This window comes from Armigeres subalbatus, chromosome 3 (genome assembly GCF_024139115.2).
Source record: "Armigeres subalbatus isolate Guangzhou_Male chromosome 3, GZ_Asu_2, whole genome shotgun sequence".
Classification (NCBI taxonomy): domain Eukaryota; kingdom Metazoa; phylum Arthropoda; class Insecta; order Diptera; family Culicidae; genus Armigeres; species Armigeres subalbatus.
The window spans coordinates 30,158,622-30,179,088 of record NC_085141.1 but is presented as its reverse complement, the minus strand read 5'-3'; the positions used below and the strand labels follow the sequence as shown (position 1 = coordinate 30,179,088).

General features: G+C 41.4%; 1 protein-coding gene across 3 annotated transcripts in view; it reads right to left on the bottom strand.

Moving 5' to 3' along the window:
* Positions 1–3,188: 3,188 nt before the first annotated feature.
* LOC134221190 (disheveled-associated activator of morphogenesis 1) overlaps positions 3,189–20,467 on the bottom strand; it is a 470,343-nt gene continuing 453,064 nt past the window's right edge. For all 3 annotated transcript variants that reach the window (XM_062700384.1, XM_062700383.1, XM_062700385.1), the window contains one exon: positions 3,189–5,318. In XM_062700384.1, the coding sequence (XP_062556368.1) occupies positions 4,974–5,318 (345 nt within the window). In that variant the 3' untranslated portion in view covers positions 3,189–4,973. The remainder of the gene's footprint in view (positions 5,319–20,467) is intronic.

Here is a 20,467-nt window from a genome sequence, read left to right as displayed (position 1 = left end):
ACGGACATCAGATTGCAGTAAGGTACGGGCCTTTTGATCCACTGCTTCGTTTTCCCTGTGTATAAAAGCCCCGTGTTTCGCGTGCACGCGTCATTTCCTTTCTGGATGTCACGGAGAGCGGACCAGGGCGTCCCGAAGCGGTCCCAGCCAACGGCTGTCTTAGCGGTGGTGGTGCGGATGAATTTTTCTCGCTCGGTGGTGGTGGCGGTCGCACATCATTTGCATCCGTGTTCCACCTTCGGCGGATCTGGCAATCGACGGCGTCCGTTGAGCCGAATCATCGGATGGCGGTCGCGCAGCCCAGTGGTTGCTGCTAATAAGGCACATAAGTGGAAATTAATCGGTTCTTTTCAGGACCATCATTATATTTGGGAGGAAGGTTAAGTTGAAATATTTTTCTAAAGTGCAACCGCTAGGAACAGGAGAGTTCTTCGGTGAAATTTTCTAGCGTAATTCGGAGTTAAATGATTTTAGTGATTAAGAAAGTTGATATTAGACGAACTTTCTTCATAGAGCAAAGCATAATTTTGGCATCGGTAGCGGAATCATAGCATTAGTGCCGGTCCGAGCATAGGCTGTCAGCAGAAGATTGCTACAGCAATTTATTCACTAATGTGGCGTTTGCAACGATTTGGATGTTGTCGGCACAACATGAAATTTTCCCGCGAGACTCTAACTTTGTATTTTTCCTGTTGATGATTCAAAAACAAATCGGTTCCGAGATAAACTTTATTCAAAGCGCAACGCTAACGCCGGTAGTTGAATCTCAAGCAAGTGTCGGAAGGAGACGATGCAAACAATTGATTCGCATTATTACTGAAGAAAATTGTATGGCGTCAGTGTTGATGTTTGCTACAGATTTTTTTCACTATGCCGATTTACCTGTCGTCGGTAGAAAGTTTAGTTTTCACGCAACATTTCGACTTTGGTTCTGTCGCTATGAGTGATTATTATTAAACAATATTAAAGATAAATCGGTTCTTTGGAAACCCATCATTTGTTCTAGGGGAAGTTGATCCGAAATTTATTCTCTTCACAATCGCTGGGCAACGGCAGACAGTTCAGTCGTAGAGAATCAGCGGAATCATAAGCACCCTTCGGAGGAAGACCCTGCAATGAACTTTTGATTGGCATGGATGGAAGGCGTTTCAGCAGTAAATTATCGCTTCGGCTGTCGTCCGCGAAAAGTGGAATTTTCACGCAAAATTCTTACTTGTTGACGTTGCAGCAATTCACCGACGACCGCCGCCGATGTCGACGCTGGGATCGTTCTCCGCGACAGCTTGAACAAAATGGCCCACGCACGCGGGAAGCACCTTTCTTGTAATAAATAAAGTAAGCCCATTAGTCCCACCTCTTTGTTATCGATATGAATGCAAATATTATTTGCAACCATAACACTCTTCAAAGGGGCGTGGCTACATGTTATACTTTATTGCTTACATGAAAGCTGCTTTCCCACGTGCGTGAGCCATTTCGTTCGATATATCGCGGAGAGGGTAGAGCGGTCCCAGCATCAACATAGGTGCGCTTCATTTGGTCGAAATTTCGTGAGAAGCGGCCCCAACGGTTATCTATCAGCATCGGTGGTGGTCGTCGGCGTTCTTGCTGCAGAAAATTCGTTCAAATCGATTGCGTGGGTTGAGACAAATAACAATATAAAATTGACTCAAGACAAACTTCGATTAGTTACGCAGAACTTATGTTAGTTAGAAGATTTATTTGCATGGATGACATCAGTAGCAGTCAACTAAACTTTTCATTTTTGCTGTTGGGGATTGGAATTGCGCATCATCGAAGGTTAATCGGATCTTTTTAGAAACAAAATTTTATAAGATAGTATTTATCCAAAACTAGTAATAGTAAAATTCTTCTTTATTGTTTCATTTTCTGTTCTACAATTATTTTTTTTTTAACATGTACAGTGCTCGGCCGGTTTGGCCCTCCAACTTCAATTTGATTTTTTTTTTGTTTATATTGTTATTCAAGTTTTCAGATATGATATATCATGACGGCCTTTAGGAGGCGCTAGTGTGTTTTTATAATTTGATAAATTTATTTATCCAAAACTAATTTTATTCAAAGTACAAATGGCGATGGCGACAGTTCAATCAAAACTATGGCGTCAGTAGCGAAATCACGAGTTCGCTTTGTTCACCGAGATGTGCCTTCAGCGATTTGACGGTAATTATCTTTGATTACTGACATTTTAATGGTTAAATACAGTAAAGATTGCAATTTGACCTTACAAGTTATTATTTGCAATAGAAATACCCAAATTTAGTTAAGCTCATTTAGAAGATTTTTCGAAAAAAAAAACATCAATGAAATTTGAAAAAATGAAATTGAATTGAAAAGTGAAAACCCTAACAAATTGAACAAACAAAACTAAACTTCTCATAGTATACATATTTCGAGAATTTAACAAATTTGGCTGAATTACATAAATATATCAGTTACTTTCAAAAAGTAAATTTTAAATTGTCATATCCAACAAATTTTATGTTTTGAATATTGCTCGAAACCAGTGTTGTCTCATAAGTAATCAAAAGAGCAATTTTGTAATATTCATGAATGATGGGACTTGCTAGATTCTTCATTTCACCAAACTGTTTTACGTAGTTTACGTCGGGCGGTCGTGCCTTGTACACAACCCTTACGATTTTTCTTTTGAAAACCTTATTCAGATTGCTATCAGAAATCAAGGTGGGTGTGGTACTTAATTTCAATCTAGGATAAAATCACAAAAGCATGAGGATTACTACTCCTGGCCACGCCCATCTTCACCGTAACTTGGGAGGGGAAGGAAGTGTTGATGTAGCCCCCGACTCAGCGACACCCTCATAAGTACCACGGGGTTTGTATATTGAGAAAAGTATTCATTGGGTCAGGATTTGCTTGTAGCTGGCAATGTGACCGCGGTAGATCTTACACCGTAACACACCACGCAAAGGTGTCTATTCAGCGTTACGGGGGATAAAACCGAAGTGATGATAAGCAACCGGAAAGCAGTTCAACAGACTACAATCACGGTCGGGGAGGTCACCATCGAGTCGAAGCGAGAAGTAAAGCTTGCCTGGAGACTTCTAAATCTATAGACAATGCGCGTTTTGTGGATGGCTTCTAAGTGATTGCACTAATAATTCCAAGGCATGAAATGTCATCGAAAATAATTTTTAACACAGTCGTCATATTATTCGATATTCTTTATTCCTGTGATTTTTTGACTGTTTTATCTTTCTTATTATTTGACTTGTTTTTTTTCTTCTCAGAATACCAATCATTGCATGTATATGTTCTTATTTTTGTCTAGCTGCGCTCTATTGCGTAGCTGTTCTCATGTGCAAATAGAAAGACATTCGTCGGTAAAATATCCAATGCAATGATGAGGCTCATCTGATTCCACCTAACTCGATGGTTGGCATTTTGTGTGCTACGTTTCTCTGTGCATGTTTGATGAGTGAATGATGGGAGAGGTGGTTGCAAAATGGAAGAAGTTGAACTATTGTTCTATTGTTTGTAGTTAAGCAACATCCATCTAACGGCAGAATCGACTAATCTCATTTCGGTGTGATTATTATATTTGATAAATGTGTGCGGAAGGTAATCGCTAAGACCTTGCTTAAATTTGTTTATCTGTATTATGAGAGTGAAAGAGGATTGAGCACAGCGGAAGGGGAGGAAATTATCTTATTTAAAACCATTTCACTTATCTGAGTATAACTTCTGCATTTTTGTATAAATTCGCTAAGCTACTCGGTCGTTTCTGATTTGTTTTTAAATATTTCTTGTTAAAACAGAGGGAAACATAACACAGCTCTGAACATTTCAAAGGGCTGCCTTATTATACAAGTAACACCTTACAGCTGTTGCGATTCTCCTGTTAAGTTTCTTATCGATTATCGATTACGAATTTCTAGCGTATATACAGAAAATCCCAAACTCAGAAAAGCCTAACAGATTGCTTGAAGAATTTTAGCGTGATTTTCAACTGCTTATGAAGGAGAAAACCAGGGAAGATATGCATATAACGTCACTAGAAAGAATACTTCTATAGGGTAACAAGAAAGCTTTGAAATAAATACTTTTTAGTACAGGAAATGCTCTAATTTTTTTATGAGCGTTGTCACCAAAATAGAGATTTAGAGAAGAACATACATTTATACAGTTGAATAGATTAAAATTAAATGATTGTGCCTGAGGATCACCTTGCGTGGTTGAGCTTGATGTTCCTCGGGTGTGCAAAAAAAGCAATAATACTATGAGATACGGAAGCATTATGGTTGCGTGGGTTTCGAGCAAAAGGGAAACTGGTAACTAAAACGATTATAATAAGCTTGTTTCTAAAACCTTTCCTAAAAGACCAGGTGCATTGAGTCAACGAATTCTTCGCCTCTTCTTGAAAAATGACATCCAGGATAATGATCTGAACAGTGATGAAACATTTCCATGTGATTTAATAACATTCTGTAAAGTAAACCGTCTTCTTTTATTTATTTAGTTACTTTAAAAATCGATCGGCGTCAACCGCCTGGGTGTGTATATTTTCGTTTATCTTATTTTTGTTGTTTTTATCAATCGATAAAGTTGCTTGTAAAACATTCTCAAAAATCGTTTATTTTAACATTTACCTATCATACTTCTTTTTGCCCATTTTATTCCAAATCGTTTGAAACAGTCTCTATTTTCATTATGGAATAACCAGAACGTTTTTGATACTACTAAGCTGACTGTTTTTCTATTTAAATATACATCTATTACATATTTATCATCTGACGATTTTTCAAATTTTCTTTGAGCTTTACTCGCAAATTTTTGGTCTCTTTCTTCGTTTACAATTATACACGATATAACAAACAAAAATATCCGCGAAATGAAAAAAATATAAACTGCTTTCTAAAAGTACGTCCACAATTTGTTAACACCTTCGTAAGGTGACAGCTCCCCCCTTACCGAAACATTTACGTCCCTTCTTACTGCCGCCGATTGGTGACGACTGGTCGTTCCCGGCTGTCCTCCCGCCCGATGCTGTTCCGGCTGCGCGGTGGGGAGGTGTTGTTTCCTCCGTTGGTGGCCGGTCCCAGTCGGGTTTTACGCGACCGCTTGAACTTGGCCATGTCCTCGCCGAACACGTCTCCCGTCCGGAGGGCTGAAATCAAATCATCGAACTCACCTTTGTTGTTGGGATCGCCGCCGGCTACCGGGCTGCCACCGTTGGCCGAACCGTTCGAACTCTTGGACGATTTTAGGCCCAAGTTTTTGGCCACCGAGTTCAGTAGGCCCTCCTTCGATTTGCGCTCGATGGTGCGCTTTTTTAGCTGTTTGAGAAGATAAAAATAAATTGTGCAACTTAGTAGTATGTCAACATATTAGACTGTTGGAATGAAATAAGTTATGTTCAAACATGTTTCTTTTCCTTAAGGATTCGGAAACCAGCCACATTCAGCTTAGTTTTGATTTATAGCCGCGTATCTTACCGCTATGCTTAGAGAGGTCACTAAAATACCATTCAAAAGAGCCGCATCTGGCATTGACGCACTGATTTTAAGCATGTGCATGTGATCCAACGGACATAGTGTCTTGGAGACTTGAGTGGTAGGTCAGACAGGAGCCTTTTTCATCAGTGATAATGATGTGAGATCTCTTCTTTTCGGCAAAACTTTTCTTTTCTGATTTCCCCGTGACAATGAGTCGTAGCTACGCTTTAAACTAGCTAGATAGATCGATTAAAAATGTGTTGAAGTTTATCGACATTCAAAGGGAATGGTCTGTTGGGTTCACTGAGTAAGGTACCCAGGGGCAAGTGGGACCTAAAAAACGCTAGATCAGCAAATTTGTAACGCATACTTGGAAAACAGGATATTTCAGGCCATTATCCACGGATATGCCTCCGTTGTTGAAGTGTAGACGTGTTATAAACCATTTATTCAATTACACAAAATATTGATAATGACAGAAATAAATTTACCTATAGGATTCACATACCCCTTCAAACGGGGCAATTGGGATCTATTCTGCTTTTCCACTGTAGAACGAAACTCATTTGATGAATGTAGGGGAAGTGGGGGTAGCACGCCCATAGGGGTTAAAACGCGCCACCCCTGAATAAGGTTAAATATCCCCATTTTGATTATTTTCAATAGTCTATACGATAAAGCAATGAAAAATATTGCCATTGGATACATATATTTCATGATTTTTCTCTAGTTATACATGAAAATCTCGAAAAAACGATTTTTGCGTGTTTTGATGCAATTCTAGCTCGGTGGAATTTAGTCTTTCTGTCGCTGTTATACATTGATAAATTAATAATTGAGCCATGAGCCATGCTGCTTACTCGTGTTCTTTATGTTCCACACGAAATCGTCGTCAAAAATGGTTTTAAAACGATTTTATGGGCCTTCAAACTTCTGAGGTCGGTGTGGGGCATTACGCCCATGCTCATTTCGTATGACCGAAACAGCTGAAACATTCGGTTAATTGCCTTAATGTAGGCAATTAAAATGAAAATCAGTACGATAAGCACATGCGCGTTTTAACCCATCCACTGGCGCATCTCACCCCGCATGGTTTCAAAATCATTTTTTTCGGGTGCTTTTTAAAAATCAAATTTCTGTGCAATAAAATGGACAATTAGATATCTGTTATCGGTAGTCAGTCGCAGATATGCTGTTCTTCAGTATGCGCTGATGAAAACTGGCTGAAATGGTGGTTTTCATTGATAAAAATGGCATTTTCCTTAACGTGGGCGTCCTACCCCCAGTTCCCCTAGATACAATGTTCATATTTTGGATCATGGATGGTTGGTTGCTTGTCGGACTTTTGTTTTTTTGCAACAAGAAAGGGATTATAATGTTAGCAGATATGAAAACAAGACAACAGCCGATTTACTGTTCAATTGTCTTGCTTTCTATCAGCTTACTTTTGTACCAAATGTTTTAGGTGGAAAGGATAAGCAAATCTTTATTCACTTTACGAATGAATATTTCTCTGTTTAGAAAACAAATTATTACATAAATCAGTACTTTAAAAGGAACGTTTTTATTAAGGCGATGTGCATTGTTGTAAATTTGTAATAGAATGGAATTGCCAATTTATGTGTCAAGCACTTTATTTAGGAAAAAATATTTTAAGCTCTTTTTAGTGGAATGTATTCAACCGTCTAAGACGAGTTTAGTACTCTTCATTTAATTCCACCAATTATTTTGATATCTTTGCAGATACGTATTTTGACCACAACTGTGTGGTCGTCTTCAGTGTCTCGTATAGTCGTACTTGACTCGACTTTATTTAATTGAAAATCTGTAAATCAGACCGCATCGTGCTTTCGTGCTGTGCGGTTCTTTTCTCTCTTTGCGGAAGGAAGTTTTTAATACTACCGGAAGCTATTTTAATTTCAACAGTGATTCTCAGCGCTATTTGTACCCTGGGTGGTGCGGATAGAATCGATTTGGTTGTCAAACTGAAGCCAAAATTTTCTATTGTGCCTGTGTGGGGCGAGACAGCCCTGTTGTATACCACTCTATATTATATACTGTCTTGGTGTTGATGATGAGCAAGCAGCCAAGCATCGCTCTCCCTCAGTCAGAGTTCAACAGTGACCCGAGCAAGGCGTACCGTCCGCCGAGTGCAGTGACGCGTAACGGGTGATTTCCTGGCGCAGTAGCAAGTTACACATTTGGCGACAGTGGCAGGTTTTTCTGCTATTTTTTGTTAGTATGAAGCGCAATAATGTTTACTTATATGCTTTATAATAATACTGTGTCATGGAAATCACCCACTGCGCAATCTCAAAGAAAATTGTAAATTCTTAAGACAAGAAGATTGTTTACCTTTTGCAGTGTTTACAGAAGCGGTGCTGCGAGTTGGGAGTGACGCGGTGGCGTGTTGGTGAGTGGTACAGAGTAGGTTCGAAATTGTTTGCGTGTTTTGAGGACCGCAATGGCGAGTTTTGAGGACCGCCAAGTAAAAACGAAATGGTTTGCGTGTTTTGAGGACCGCAATGGCGAGTTTGGAGGACCGCCAAGTAGAGACAAAATTTTTGCGTGTTTTGAGGACCGCAATGGCGAGTTTGGACCGCCAAGTTAAGACGAAATAGTTTGCGTGTTTTGAGGACCGCAAAGGCGAGTTTGGAGGACCGCCAAGTTAAGACGAAATAGTTTGCGTGTTTTGAATAATGCAATGGCGAGTTTGGAGGACCGCTAAGTAAAGACGAAATGGTTTGCGTGTTTTGAATACCGCAATGGCGTGTTTGGAGGACCGCCAAGTAAAGATGAAACGGTTTGCGTGTTTTGATGACCACAATGGCGAGTTTGGAGGACCGCCAAGTAAAGACGAAATAGTTTGCGTGTTTTGAGAACCGCAATGGCGTGGTTGGAGGACCGCCAAGTTAAGACGAAATAGTTTGCGTGTTTTGGACTGACGGTTTGCGTGTTTTGAAGACCGCAATGGCGTGTTTGGAGGACCGCCAAGTAGAGATAAAATGGCTTGCGTGTTTTGATGACCACAATGGCGAGTTTGGAGGACCGTCAAGTAAAGACGAAATGGTTTACGTGCTTGAAAGACCACCGTACATATATGAAATGGCTTGATTGATGATGAAAAACCTAATGGTGTGTAGGAGAGAGAGAGCAATGGAGAGCACTAGGAAGAACAAAAGGACAGTAAAGAATCATGAAATGAAATGTATCATACAACGAATTGACATGGCAAGTAATTTGATATTCCGTTCAAGTGAGTTGAACGAAGGAGTTTAGACGTTCAAGTCAAGCGATTTGCTCAATCCATTGTGTAATCTGAACTGAGTAGGGGGACTCCAGTGACCTTGCGAGGAAAGGCGTAAGATCCGGAGATGGCTAGTGTGATTCTCGGTCCGGTCTTGGATGTTTTCGGATTGGATACATTCTCGACACTATGGGCATAGTGTATTCGTTGTATTTGCTACAGAAGATGCATACTCATGCAATGGCGACCATGAAAAAGCTGAGGCAATGCTAATAGAAAAGTTGAGAAGCAGGCCAAGTTCCAAGTTCCAGTTGAAATGTAGAGCCATTGAAGAAGAAGTATATTATGCTTGACTTTTATTTATGTAAAATCACAATGTTTCACTCAAAAGCGATCAAAATCAGCCAAGGTCAATGTTATGTTGATACTTGTAAAATTATCTCCTGCCTTATGAGAAAAACATTGCATTTACAAAGTAGAGCATGAGAATGATAATAACCATGCATTTCGTAGTTGCTACTCCATGTTTGGTCAGAACAATCGCAATTGCATAGGGAACCAATAATGACTGTAGCATGGGATTTGCACTTCAAATTCAATATGCATAATTCGAGAGCGCTAGTAGTGATTGGCTGGTAGCGCTGGCCACGTCCTTTCGGGCTACCTGAGATGAGGGGAAATTGAAGATGCAGCCGCAAACCGAGAATACTTCTGCACTCGCCATGTGCATGCAGAATTTTATTGGAATCTATGGCAAAGATTCGTCTTGGTTAACCGGTTGCCAATGTGATAGTAATGAAAGGATGGTATATTCCAATCGGATGCCGAAAGAACCTTTTGTCGTCTTTTTGATTTCCAACAGCTACTGCTGTCAGGTTGTAGGTAAAGAATAGAAGATGGAAACGGTATTAAATCTATTTCTAATATTAGTGATTGCTAAAACATGAGAAATATATGGAAAGAAATAAAGTAAGAAAATGGAACGACCCGTGATTGATCCCACGACCTCCTGCGGCAGAATCGTTTTTCTTTTCATTTTCTTAATTCTCTCTTCATATAATTTTGCCTCTGAATCAGATGGAAGGAGACGGAAAAAGCAAGTGAACTCAACTCACTAACAGCGGGATGAATATGTAATTCGTTCATCACAAATCTCTTTTATTTTTTTTTTGTATTAATGTGTGAATGACTCTAAGGGTGCGGCCAGAGTAGACGCGAAGTGCGAAGCGAAGCGAAGCGTCCATACGATTTGACAGTTCCTTATTATTGATTGTTATTCCTTTGTGTGCAAATTTCGCGCCGCGTCGCGTAGACGCGTCTACTCTGGCAGGCACCTAATGGGCTGTCACTGCGGGCTGCATGCGATAGACTAACGCAAAATGAACTCCCCCAAGGAATTATGAACGCGAACGTGTGGGGCAGAGTGGGAGCATTACTTTGTTTTATTGCAGTATGCATAAAACATAAGTTTTAATTTGTGTTGTGATTGAATTTATTATGCGTTTCAGATAAGTATATATAAAATGAATAAGCTACTTGATGGTTCCGAGATAGATGGTAGTAGGAAACGAATCAACGAGTGTGTAGCGCACTGTGTCAAAAAGGTATGAAATATAGGTTTAACCTACTTTAAAAACAATTCAATCTACCTAAAACATTTCTGAACTTAATCTCCAACTGTGCTTAGGAACGAAAAGACCACTAACAGATTATCAGTATTATTTTGGTCTTCGAACAAGATAAAATTATGTTCTTATGTCATTTAAAATACGAAACAAAGATCACAAATAAACATGTTATGAGCGCATAAAATGTTGAAATAAAAATTGATTTGTTTTGTGTTATGACAGCACGAACATTAATTTTCGGATAAACCAAGAATAATTAATCATTAGACTAAGAAGATTAATCAATGCGACGATGGATCAAGTATTAGGCGTCGTTCAAGGTACAAGGAAGCTTTCCATCTCGTCCGAACTGCAGAGAGTTACGGAAAGGTGATTTCACGCCTGCTACTTAGCATCACTTTGGTATGGATTGACACCTATAATTGACCCTATAAGTATCAATTTCAGTTCTGTTACTTGGTTTCACCAACGACATTGATGCTTTGTCACGTTACTTTGACAAGATGGAGGAAGACTGCTGTGAATACGATGTAATATGATAAAAAGATACTTAAAAGAAGACATCGTAGCTACACCACGACTATACATCGATGGTGATCAGTCTTTCAATAGGACCGAAGCAAGAGATTTTCGGACAAAGGGAGATTCCATTTTTTCGTATGAACTGCAGTATTAATTTGAGCAAATGGAATGATTGTATCGTATCATACCCGTTATGTTGCACATAAAATGATGTCGATCACTATCATAAAGGAATGTGTATGTGATGGAGTAATGAGGAAAAAGCTAGAAATATTTACATGTAGCATTTGCTTATATGATGCCGATTGTTTTGTTTGACTAAAGAATAAATGCTTTTGAGGAGTTGCGAGAGAAGAATGCTGCAATGCTAGCGTGTCTTGTCGATGCAGGAGATTTGGTGTTGGTGACATCGTAGCATGGTAGGGGCCTTCCTTAGTCTAGCGGTAAGATGCGCGGCTATAAAGCAAGATCATGTTGAGTATGGCTAGGTTTGTTCGATTCCCGGTGACGGTCTAGGCAACTTTCGGTTTAGAAATTATCTCGATTTCCCTGGTCATAAAAGTATCATTGTGTAACATCAGAAACCTCGGAGTTGATGGCTGTGGAAGGGCTGAATGAACACTAAGCAGCGAGGCGGCATTGTCCCAGTTGAGAATGTAATGCCAATAAGAAGAAGCAGAAGAAGAAGACATCGTAGCATGCTATGTTGATTATCGGATTGTCGCGAGTCCAACCGTCAGGTCGTCGATAATTTTCGAGAACCATTGTCACATCAAACCGTCCTATCTGTTCGGCTGGGATACGACAGAAACATGTTTCACTCGCTACGTTCACTTTAGTCACATATAGGCATTACGTTATTTGTTCTACTAAAGCTGCTACCGATTGTACTGGCGATAGCTAGAAAATGCTATACATTATGGAAGCAAACAGTAACTCCATTTTTTTGTGACAATCAGAGTGATGCTTATTCGCCCCTCAAAACAATGTCATATCTAAAAAAAAGCACATACATGTTTTTACATTGAAACTAAGGCGATGTTTTGTGTTCGTGTACTTTGATATACTAGCTATCTTCGAAATTGATACCAGCATAGGAATCAGCAGACTGTTAGCGCTCTACGGAGACGGAGACAATACTCGTGGAGTCTTTGAATGAAAAGTGCGGTGAACCATCAGTAATAGAGTGCAGATGGAAGACAGCATATGGATGAGGCGAATGAACCATATAAAACAACAACTGTAAGGGAAAACATTAACTGTTCACACCGGAAATATCGGTACGTAGCCAGAATGCAGGGCAATACTCTGGTGAAAATGGCTTTAGACTTTCTTTAGGCATAAGCATGAGCAGTACAATTCGTAGTTGCTACTCCGTGAATGACTAGCACTTGAAATTGCACAGGGAACCTATTGAATGGAGCTTGAAATTTAGCTACTATTCCCAATGTTCAAATTTCTGAATTTCAATAACGGCGCCGGCCACGTCCTCACGGCCATCAAGGAAAGGAAGTATTATTAGTTCAATTCTCGTTATTACTAGAATCCGAGTATACCTCTGCATCTCCACATTCGTCCCTGGATCAGTTAGATATATCATCTGCATTCACTGTGTTAAGTGATGAAATCTATGGTAGGGGAATATATAAATGACAATTAGGAGAGAATGAGAATGAGAAGTAACAGGCAGCTTGTACGCATTTCTAGCGAAGTTTTCTAATGTGAAATGAGAAAGAGCCAGCGATCGAACTCTTGATCTCCTGCTCAATAGGCAGAAGAAGTGGCAAGGCCAACAAGCCCCCTGCAAATGGATTTCGACTTTCCTTGGCCACGAAGTTCAATATATTCGATATGTATTGCGTTCGGCAAATACATCTTTATAGTGGTTTTTACTTTAATAGATTTGTAACAGAAGAGAAAACCAAAGCCAAGCTATAAGTGCAGGATACTAGCAAAAAAATCCGGAGAGAAAGGGGGATGTGTGGGGCGAGACAGCCCTGTTGTATACCACTCTATATTATATACTGTCTTGGTGTTGATGATGAGCAAGCAGCCAAGCATCGCTCTCCCTCAGTCAGAGTTCAACAGTGACCCGAGCAAGGCGTACTGTCCGCCGAGTGCAGTGACGCGTAACGGGTGATTTCCTGGCGCAGTAGCAAGTTACACAGTGCCGGAGCCAAACATTGAAGATTGTGGTTATGTTCGTTTCTGATCTAATATTGAGAAGTATTGTTATTATTTTGGGAAAAAATAAAAATAAACTTTGTTTGAGTTTTGTATTCTTTGTAACAAATATTCTCACATTATATTTCGAGTGGAAAATTAGTGGGAATGCAATTAAAAAGCACTCATTACGAAATTTCATGAGATTCAGCAGCTGATTGGAGCATGAATGTATGTAAACAATCGTAAAGTCATGTAGAGTGTAGCGTATTTGTGCGCCCTCATGCAGCGTGGAAAGAGAAATTCGAAGAGCGGGAAATATTTGACAGCCAAGTAACTGCAAAATAATTTTGTTTATGGGAGTGATTTCAAAATATCCCTCTGCTCGCTTGAGCGCAGAAAAGCGGCTGTATCCGCAGCACCCAGTTTGTACCTAGCGGAATTTGGGGCAAGTGTGCCACCTTAAGCACTTTGTTCAGTAACTTTTGAAAAACTCTTTGTTAAAACTTGGATATGGTTTCAATACCAATTAACACTTATATTTTCACTAATGATTGAGTCCCAGAAAAAATAAATGCAAAAAAGCTATTTCTGAAGCGTTTTAAAAATGGTTATAAATAACGAGTTTTTTGGGCTACGGGGCAAGAGTGCCACCCATATGGGGCAAGACGGCCACCTAGATAATATCAAAGAATTTAAAGGAAAAATTAATATTTTAGCAGGTATGGCACTGGTACATGCTAGAGGTATCCAAAAAGAAGCATTTTCATACATTTTTAAGTTAACCGTTATTGGGTGCGACTTTGAAAAAAAGGATTTATTGTACGTACCAAATTTTCAATAAATATTTTTGATACAACTATTTTCGTTACATTTTGAGCAACGTAAAAAGTGGTCGTTTGGGATCGTCCATAAATCATGTCACGCATAAGGAGCGAGGAAATGTGATGGTCAATACAACTGTTTTTTGAGCTCTCATAGCTCTCATAGTGTGACATGGCGGGGAGGATTGACAATTCCCTTCATTTTTCAACGTTCAGCGGTTGAATCTGTGAACCCTGGAAGTTTACGGTTCTGGTTTCTGCATGGAAAAATTGTCCACCTTTCAAATGGAGAATCATTATTTAGTGAATAGCGTGTCATGGGATTGAAATATAATTAATGGTTTACTTGATTTCGTCTTTTTATTCAAAAAATCAAAACAAAACAAACGCAACTTCAACGATAACAAAACAATCACTACAAAGTTCATACTAGTTTTAAAGAAAAGTCAAGTCACCTTCGGATCATTGCGATTAGTGGGTACACGTTGGACATTCATCTTTGAAACATTCGTGAAACCAAGCATGGCATGCACCACACTTGTTCCACCCCTTACCATGCTCAGATAGAAGGAAACATTTGCGGCACAGATCACATAATAAATCTTCAAGTGAGTCGTCATCAACTACACGTTTGCGCTTCGTAGATTGCTTTTTATTGGGTTTCTGACGTATCTTGTTGGCTTTCTTGATAGTTTCTATATCCTTCGATGCCTGGGACTCCCTCACAGCCGTACGGTACGGGCTTGATGTGAGCACTGTTGTCTTTTCTTTCCTCTTTCGGGTCACCTTCCGGGTTCGTTTCTTGGGTAGCGGATGTATGGCCTCTGAAGAAACTGCAAATCCTTCATATGAAGCACTCGAGGTTCCAGGAGGACAGTTTTCTTTATCATCAACTGCAGCAACCGAATTCACAGGTTCACAACTGCTGAGTCCATCAGGTTTTCGTCGTTTTCTTTGTCAGGCGATCCGCAAGCTTCGACGCCATCTCCAGTTGATGTGCCGTTGTTCACTCAGCTCATTTACGGCAACGACCTTGCCTGGATTTTCCTTAAGGCTTAAGGTATTCGTCGGTTGCCCTGGTGAGATGTGTCTTTAATGGCCCCATAAAGGTTACGTCCAACGGGTTGCATCCGGTGACTACAGTGCGGCGGGAAGCTGATAACAGTCACGTGGTTCCGACTTGCCTTTTCCAAGAACACAATGCTTTTGGTATGTGAGCTGTGACCATCAAGCAGCAACAATATCGGGCTCGATTCAGTTGGTCGAGTATGTTTTAGGAAGTGATCGAAATATTTGTCGAAGTCAAAACCCGTCATCCATCCACTTTTGTTGCAATGGAATAAAGGCTCCCCCAGACCTAAGCGATTTCATCGCACCGACCGCGACAACTAGTCGTCGCGATTCTATCGTTGGGTCGCTGCAGGCCATGCTCTATTTACGCTTCCATACCAACGGCGGCAGAATCGCTGTCGCCAAGCGATAGAATCGCGTCGTGACTATCGCGTCGCGTGTGTTTGTTGGGGGAACCTTAATGTTTTCGATGGGGCGCCCTTCTTTAAGCCTTCCGTCATTCGAGCTCTTGCAAAAAGTAGCATCGGTGGGACGAAAATTCCGCTCGCTGACATGGTCAAGCAGGCCGTTGCCATGTTATTCCGCCAACTTTCTTTTTTCTTCGCAGCGCCAGAACCCGTGATTTTTTGGTTTGTGGTGCATAGAAGCATAAATTAAGTAAAAATATATAATCAACCGTGTTTTTATTCTTACCGTGCTTAATTGATGTTTCGTCCACATTGAATATTCTGCTTGGGGGAACTTTTGTGGGCTTCCTGTTTTCTTGAGGAGACCGAAAAAATTTTCAACAGCAACTCGATTGAATCCTTGAAGGCGAGCAGCTGACGTGGGTTCTGCAATCCTGAGAAAAAGTTCCTGGTGCCTGGTTCGGAAGCCATAAAACTAATCCCAACCGGCCAGTGTTCAACCGGTTCGGTGTCTCGGTTGAACGGATGGTTTATGTTGCTGCGCTCCGCTAGCTCAAACGCAAGGCTGCGCACATCACGAGGACCAATTCCGTAGCATCGTTTTTCAAGATCCAAAATGTGGTTAACCAATTCCTCCTCCTGCCGAGCGTTGAAAACATGCTCGTAACAACCCAAACTCATCTCCAAGCCGGCGCCGGGAGTGTTCTCGTTGAGCTTCAGGTACTTGGCAAGAGTCTTCTTTGGAGCTTTGTGTTCTTCAGCAGCTCGTTCCACCGAACTACCTTTTTCGGTCACGGACCGCACTGCCGCTTCCATTCTGGCCGCTGGCCAACTTTTTCGGGACGAAATTCGCTGGTATTTACGCACCATTCTGCTTTACTGTGAACACAACAACTGCGTTTATGTTTTTAACAGCTTCACTCTCAAGAAAAATAACGAACATAGTAGGTGGCACTCTTGCCCCTACTAGTGGTGGCACACTTGCCCCAACATTAACAAGTTTCATAAATTTACTTTTTTTTCGGAAAAAAAATTGTTTTTGACTGAGTCATCGCTAATACTCTTTCATTCAATTCCACACTGCAATATACACTTTCTTGATATTTTGTTTGTATGTAATCTGACAACTTAATTGAATTGGCTGGAATATTATAAAATTGCACGCAATTTTGATGCTCATTATAAAATTGATCATAAAAAAGTGGAGATTTGACAATTCTATACAAAATTCCGTACACTATGTCTGGTAATACGATCGAATCTAGCTGTGTACCGGCTGGGTCGTTTAATACATATTTTATTGAATAAATGCCGGGTGGCTCACTTGCCCCTATGGCACACTTGCCCCAAACTCCGCTACTGATCCCGTTACGATATTTTCTTGGACCCGTGCCTACGTTTTACGTTGGACCCGGTTGCGGAAGTAAAATTCCGACAAGCAGTGGTAATCCTGCAGGGACACCGTTTTGGGAAAAAAAAACCTCTTAGAAGGTCACGTCTCCACTCTCAGCAATGAGCATTAATAAAAACAAGAGAAAGGGGGAGTCTCTGAATTCTCCACTTCATTCTAAGAAACAATGTTTCAAGACCGTCCTGCCAAAACGCGGAAAAAATAGAAGGAAGCTGGAGACTTCAGATATCCCTTCCAACTCTAACATTCAAAATAATTCTCCTATCGAAATGAGCATCCAGTTCGAATTGATTCATGATGAAAATGAGCAAATCGAATCTACCTCTAGCCCAGGTGATTCGATCCATGCGAAAAAGCAAAGGATCCCGCCAATTGTGGTATTTAACTGAGAAGCGCCATAAATTATTTATATCAGACGACAAAACTGAGCGACTGTTCAAAGTCGCCTTGAAAGGTCTCCCCAGTGATGATAAATCACTGGATGAGATTAAAATTGAAATTTCTATTTACTTGGATTTTCAGTCTAAGTAAAAAAAGAACTAAATAATATGAACAGTTTGAAAAAGGCCTTTATTATGTCCCATGTCCTTGTTACATGGGAACATTTCCGCAGGCCTGGGGGAAATTTCCAAAACCCTCTCAGTGCCGTAAGTGCCAAAAGTGGGGTCGCGGAACTAAACATTGCCACATGGATGCTAAATGCATGATTTGTGGTGGAACCTCTCACGCCAAGGACGTCTGTTCTGTGATAGAAGATTCCAATAAATTTAAATGTGCCAATTGTGGGGGCAATCATAAATCCAATTTCTGGGAATGCTCTTCACGCAATTTTTTTTTGAATTCCCGTGCAAAGTTGATGACGGGAAATTCCAATAGGATACCATTTTTTCGGATTCGCCGGATAAACATATTTCTAACGCTCAAAATCCGCAATGATTTGCCGGTCGAGCAATTCATACCCACCACAATCAACGAACGAATTTTGCTCCTACCTCACACCGAGTAACGAGCTGATTCGGAAAAGTGACCATCGGAATTCTGGTTAACGGATAGTGCCGCAGTGATTTACGTTTTGTTCGTGTTCCAACTTCCGTGTTGCTTTTACATTCGACGCCGGAATAAGAAGATTTTGGAAAAAAAGTGAAATGGATCAATTTGGTCTTTTGGTGAAATTTGTGAAAAAAAAAGAAATACTTAAAATTCTATTCCAACCGCGAAGTTTTCGAATAGTTTCGTGTTCCATTTTAACAAACTATGGGATCATCCACCTACTCTGCTACATCCAAAGAAGCTGTTCCTACTTTTGCGAAAACCACGCCATAACCACCTACGGGGTGGAGGCCTCATGTGTCAACTATAACCAAGACCACTCGTCGAGAAGCCGGTCCTGAAAGTGTTCTCCTCTGGCTCTTTTTCACAAAAGTGGATTAATTTGGTGAGATTGTTTCATTATATTTTTACTATGACTTCAATAAAAATAAACTAAATACGCGCTGAATTTCAAATTCAGAAGTTTGTTTATGGATCCATTATCCAATTGATAATGGTAGCATAAACAAGCGGGGCTTATTGTTAGTGAAAGTGGCCTCGGACTGGTCATGAAATACCAGGCAGTCTGAAATGGGTCACTGGATCTGCAGTAGAGCTAGCACCATCTAACTCCCGGATTAAATCTGACTGTAATATAAACATACAACTTTTTTCCATAACATCGCTGCCAGCCAGTGGGCATGAATGTTTTTCATACCCATTCATCAACGGGATGGTAGTCCGAAGCACTTTCTTCCCCCGCAAGAATATCCACAAGGCCACATGGAAATCACCTAATCAAGTAACGGAAAACCAAATCGACCACGTTCTAATCGATGGTAAAGTCTTCTCCGACATCACGAACGTACGCGCCTACCGCAGTGCGAATATTGAATCCGACCACTACCTCGTTGCAGAACGAGGCACGATACAAACGGGCGCGGACTAGACAAAACTCGATTTTCCGGAGGAAAAAGCGCCAGCAAGAAGATCGAGACCGTGAAGAGACGGAGGAACTGTACCGCGTTAATAACGCACGAAAGTTCTATGAGAAGTTCATCGTAAGGGCCACGTGTCACAGCCCGATATGTGTAAGGACATAAACGGAAACCTTCTTACAAACGAGCGAGAGGTGATCCAAAGGTGGCGGCAGCACTACGAAGAGCACCTGAATGGCGATACGGCAGACAACGGTGGCGGTATGATAATGTACTTAGGAGCACGCGCGCAGGACATGCGACTTCCGGCTCTGAATCTCCAGGAAATCCAGGAGGAGATCGGCCGGCTGAAAAACAACAAAGCCCCTGGAGATGACCAACTACCAGGAGAGCTGTTTAAACACGGTGGTGAGGCACTGGCTAGAGCGCTGCACTGGGTGATTACCAAGGAGGATGAGGTTCTGCCGCAGGAGTGGATGGAAGATGTCGTGTGTCACATCTACAAAAGGGCGATAAGCTGGATTGTAGCAACTACCGCGCAATCACATTGCTGAACGCCGCCTACAAGGTATTCTCCCAAATTGTATGCCGCCGACTAACACCAATTGCAAAAGAGTTCGTGGGGCAGTACCAGGCGGCATTTATGGGTGAACGCTCTACCACAGACCAGGTGTTCACCATACGTCAGGTATTGCAGAAATGCCGCGAATACAACGTGCCCACACATCATCTATCATCTTCAAAGCCGCATATGACACAATCGATCGGGACCAGCTATGGCAGCTAATGCACAAAAACGGATTTCTGGATAAACTGACACGGTTGATCAAGGCGACGATGGATCGGGTGATGTGCGTAGTTCGAGTTTCAGGGGCATTCTAGAGTCCCTTCGAAACGCGCAGAGGTTTACGGCAAGGCGATGGTCTTTCATGTATGCTATTCAACATCGCCTTGGCTGACGACATAGATATTATGGCACGTAACTTTGAGAAGATGGAGGAAGCCTACATCAGAATGAAGAAGGAAGTTAAGCTGATCGAACTAGTCATCAGCACGTCGAAGACGAAGTACATGATAGGAAGAGGCTCAAGAGAGGTCAGTGTAAGCCACCCACCACGAGTTTCTATCGATGGTGACGAAATCGAGGTGGTTGAAGAATTCGTGTACTTGGGCTCACTGGTGACCGCCGATAACGATACCAGCAGAGAAATTCGGAGACGTATAGTGGCTGGAAATCGTATGTACTTTGGACTCCGCAAGACGCTCCGATCGAATAGAGTTCGCCGCCGTACCAAACTGATTATCTACAAAACGCTTATAAGACCGGTAGTTCTCTACGGGCACGAGACCTGGACGATCTGAGGGCGGGAGATCCCTGTTAGGCCCATGGGCGGAAGACCAATCACTTCGACAGCGAAGTTTTCACCGCGACCCTGGGACAGAAAGCCAATAATGACAATCTAAACGGGGATGCGCTGGTAGCGGTCCTATCACGCGTCCGACGCCCTTATGTCGAGTAAAGCCCAGCCGAGAAACGGCAGACGCCCGGTATATTGGTGGAGTACCGAGATTGCAGCCCTTCGACCAACTTGCCTTTAGGCTAGACGAAGGATGCAACGTGCCCGCACCGAGAAGGTAAGAGCGGACCGCCGGGATGTGTTTCGTGCTGCGAAACTGGCCCTTAATAAGGCTATCAAGAGCAACAAGAAAGCGTGTTTCGACAACTTATGCGAGAGCGTCAACGCAAAGC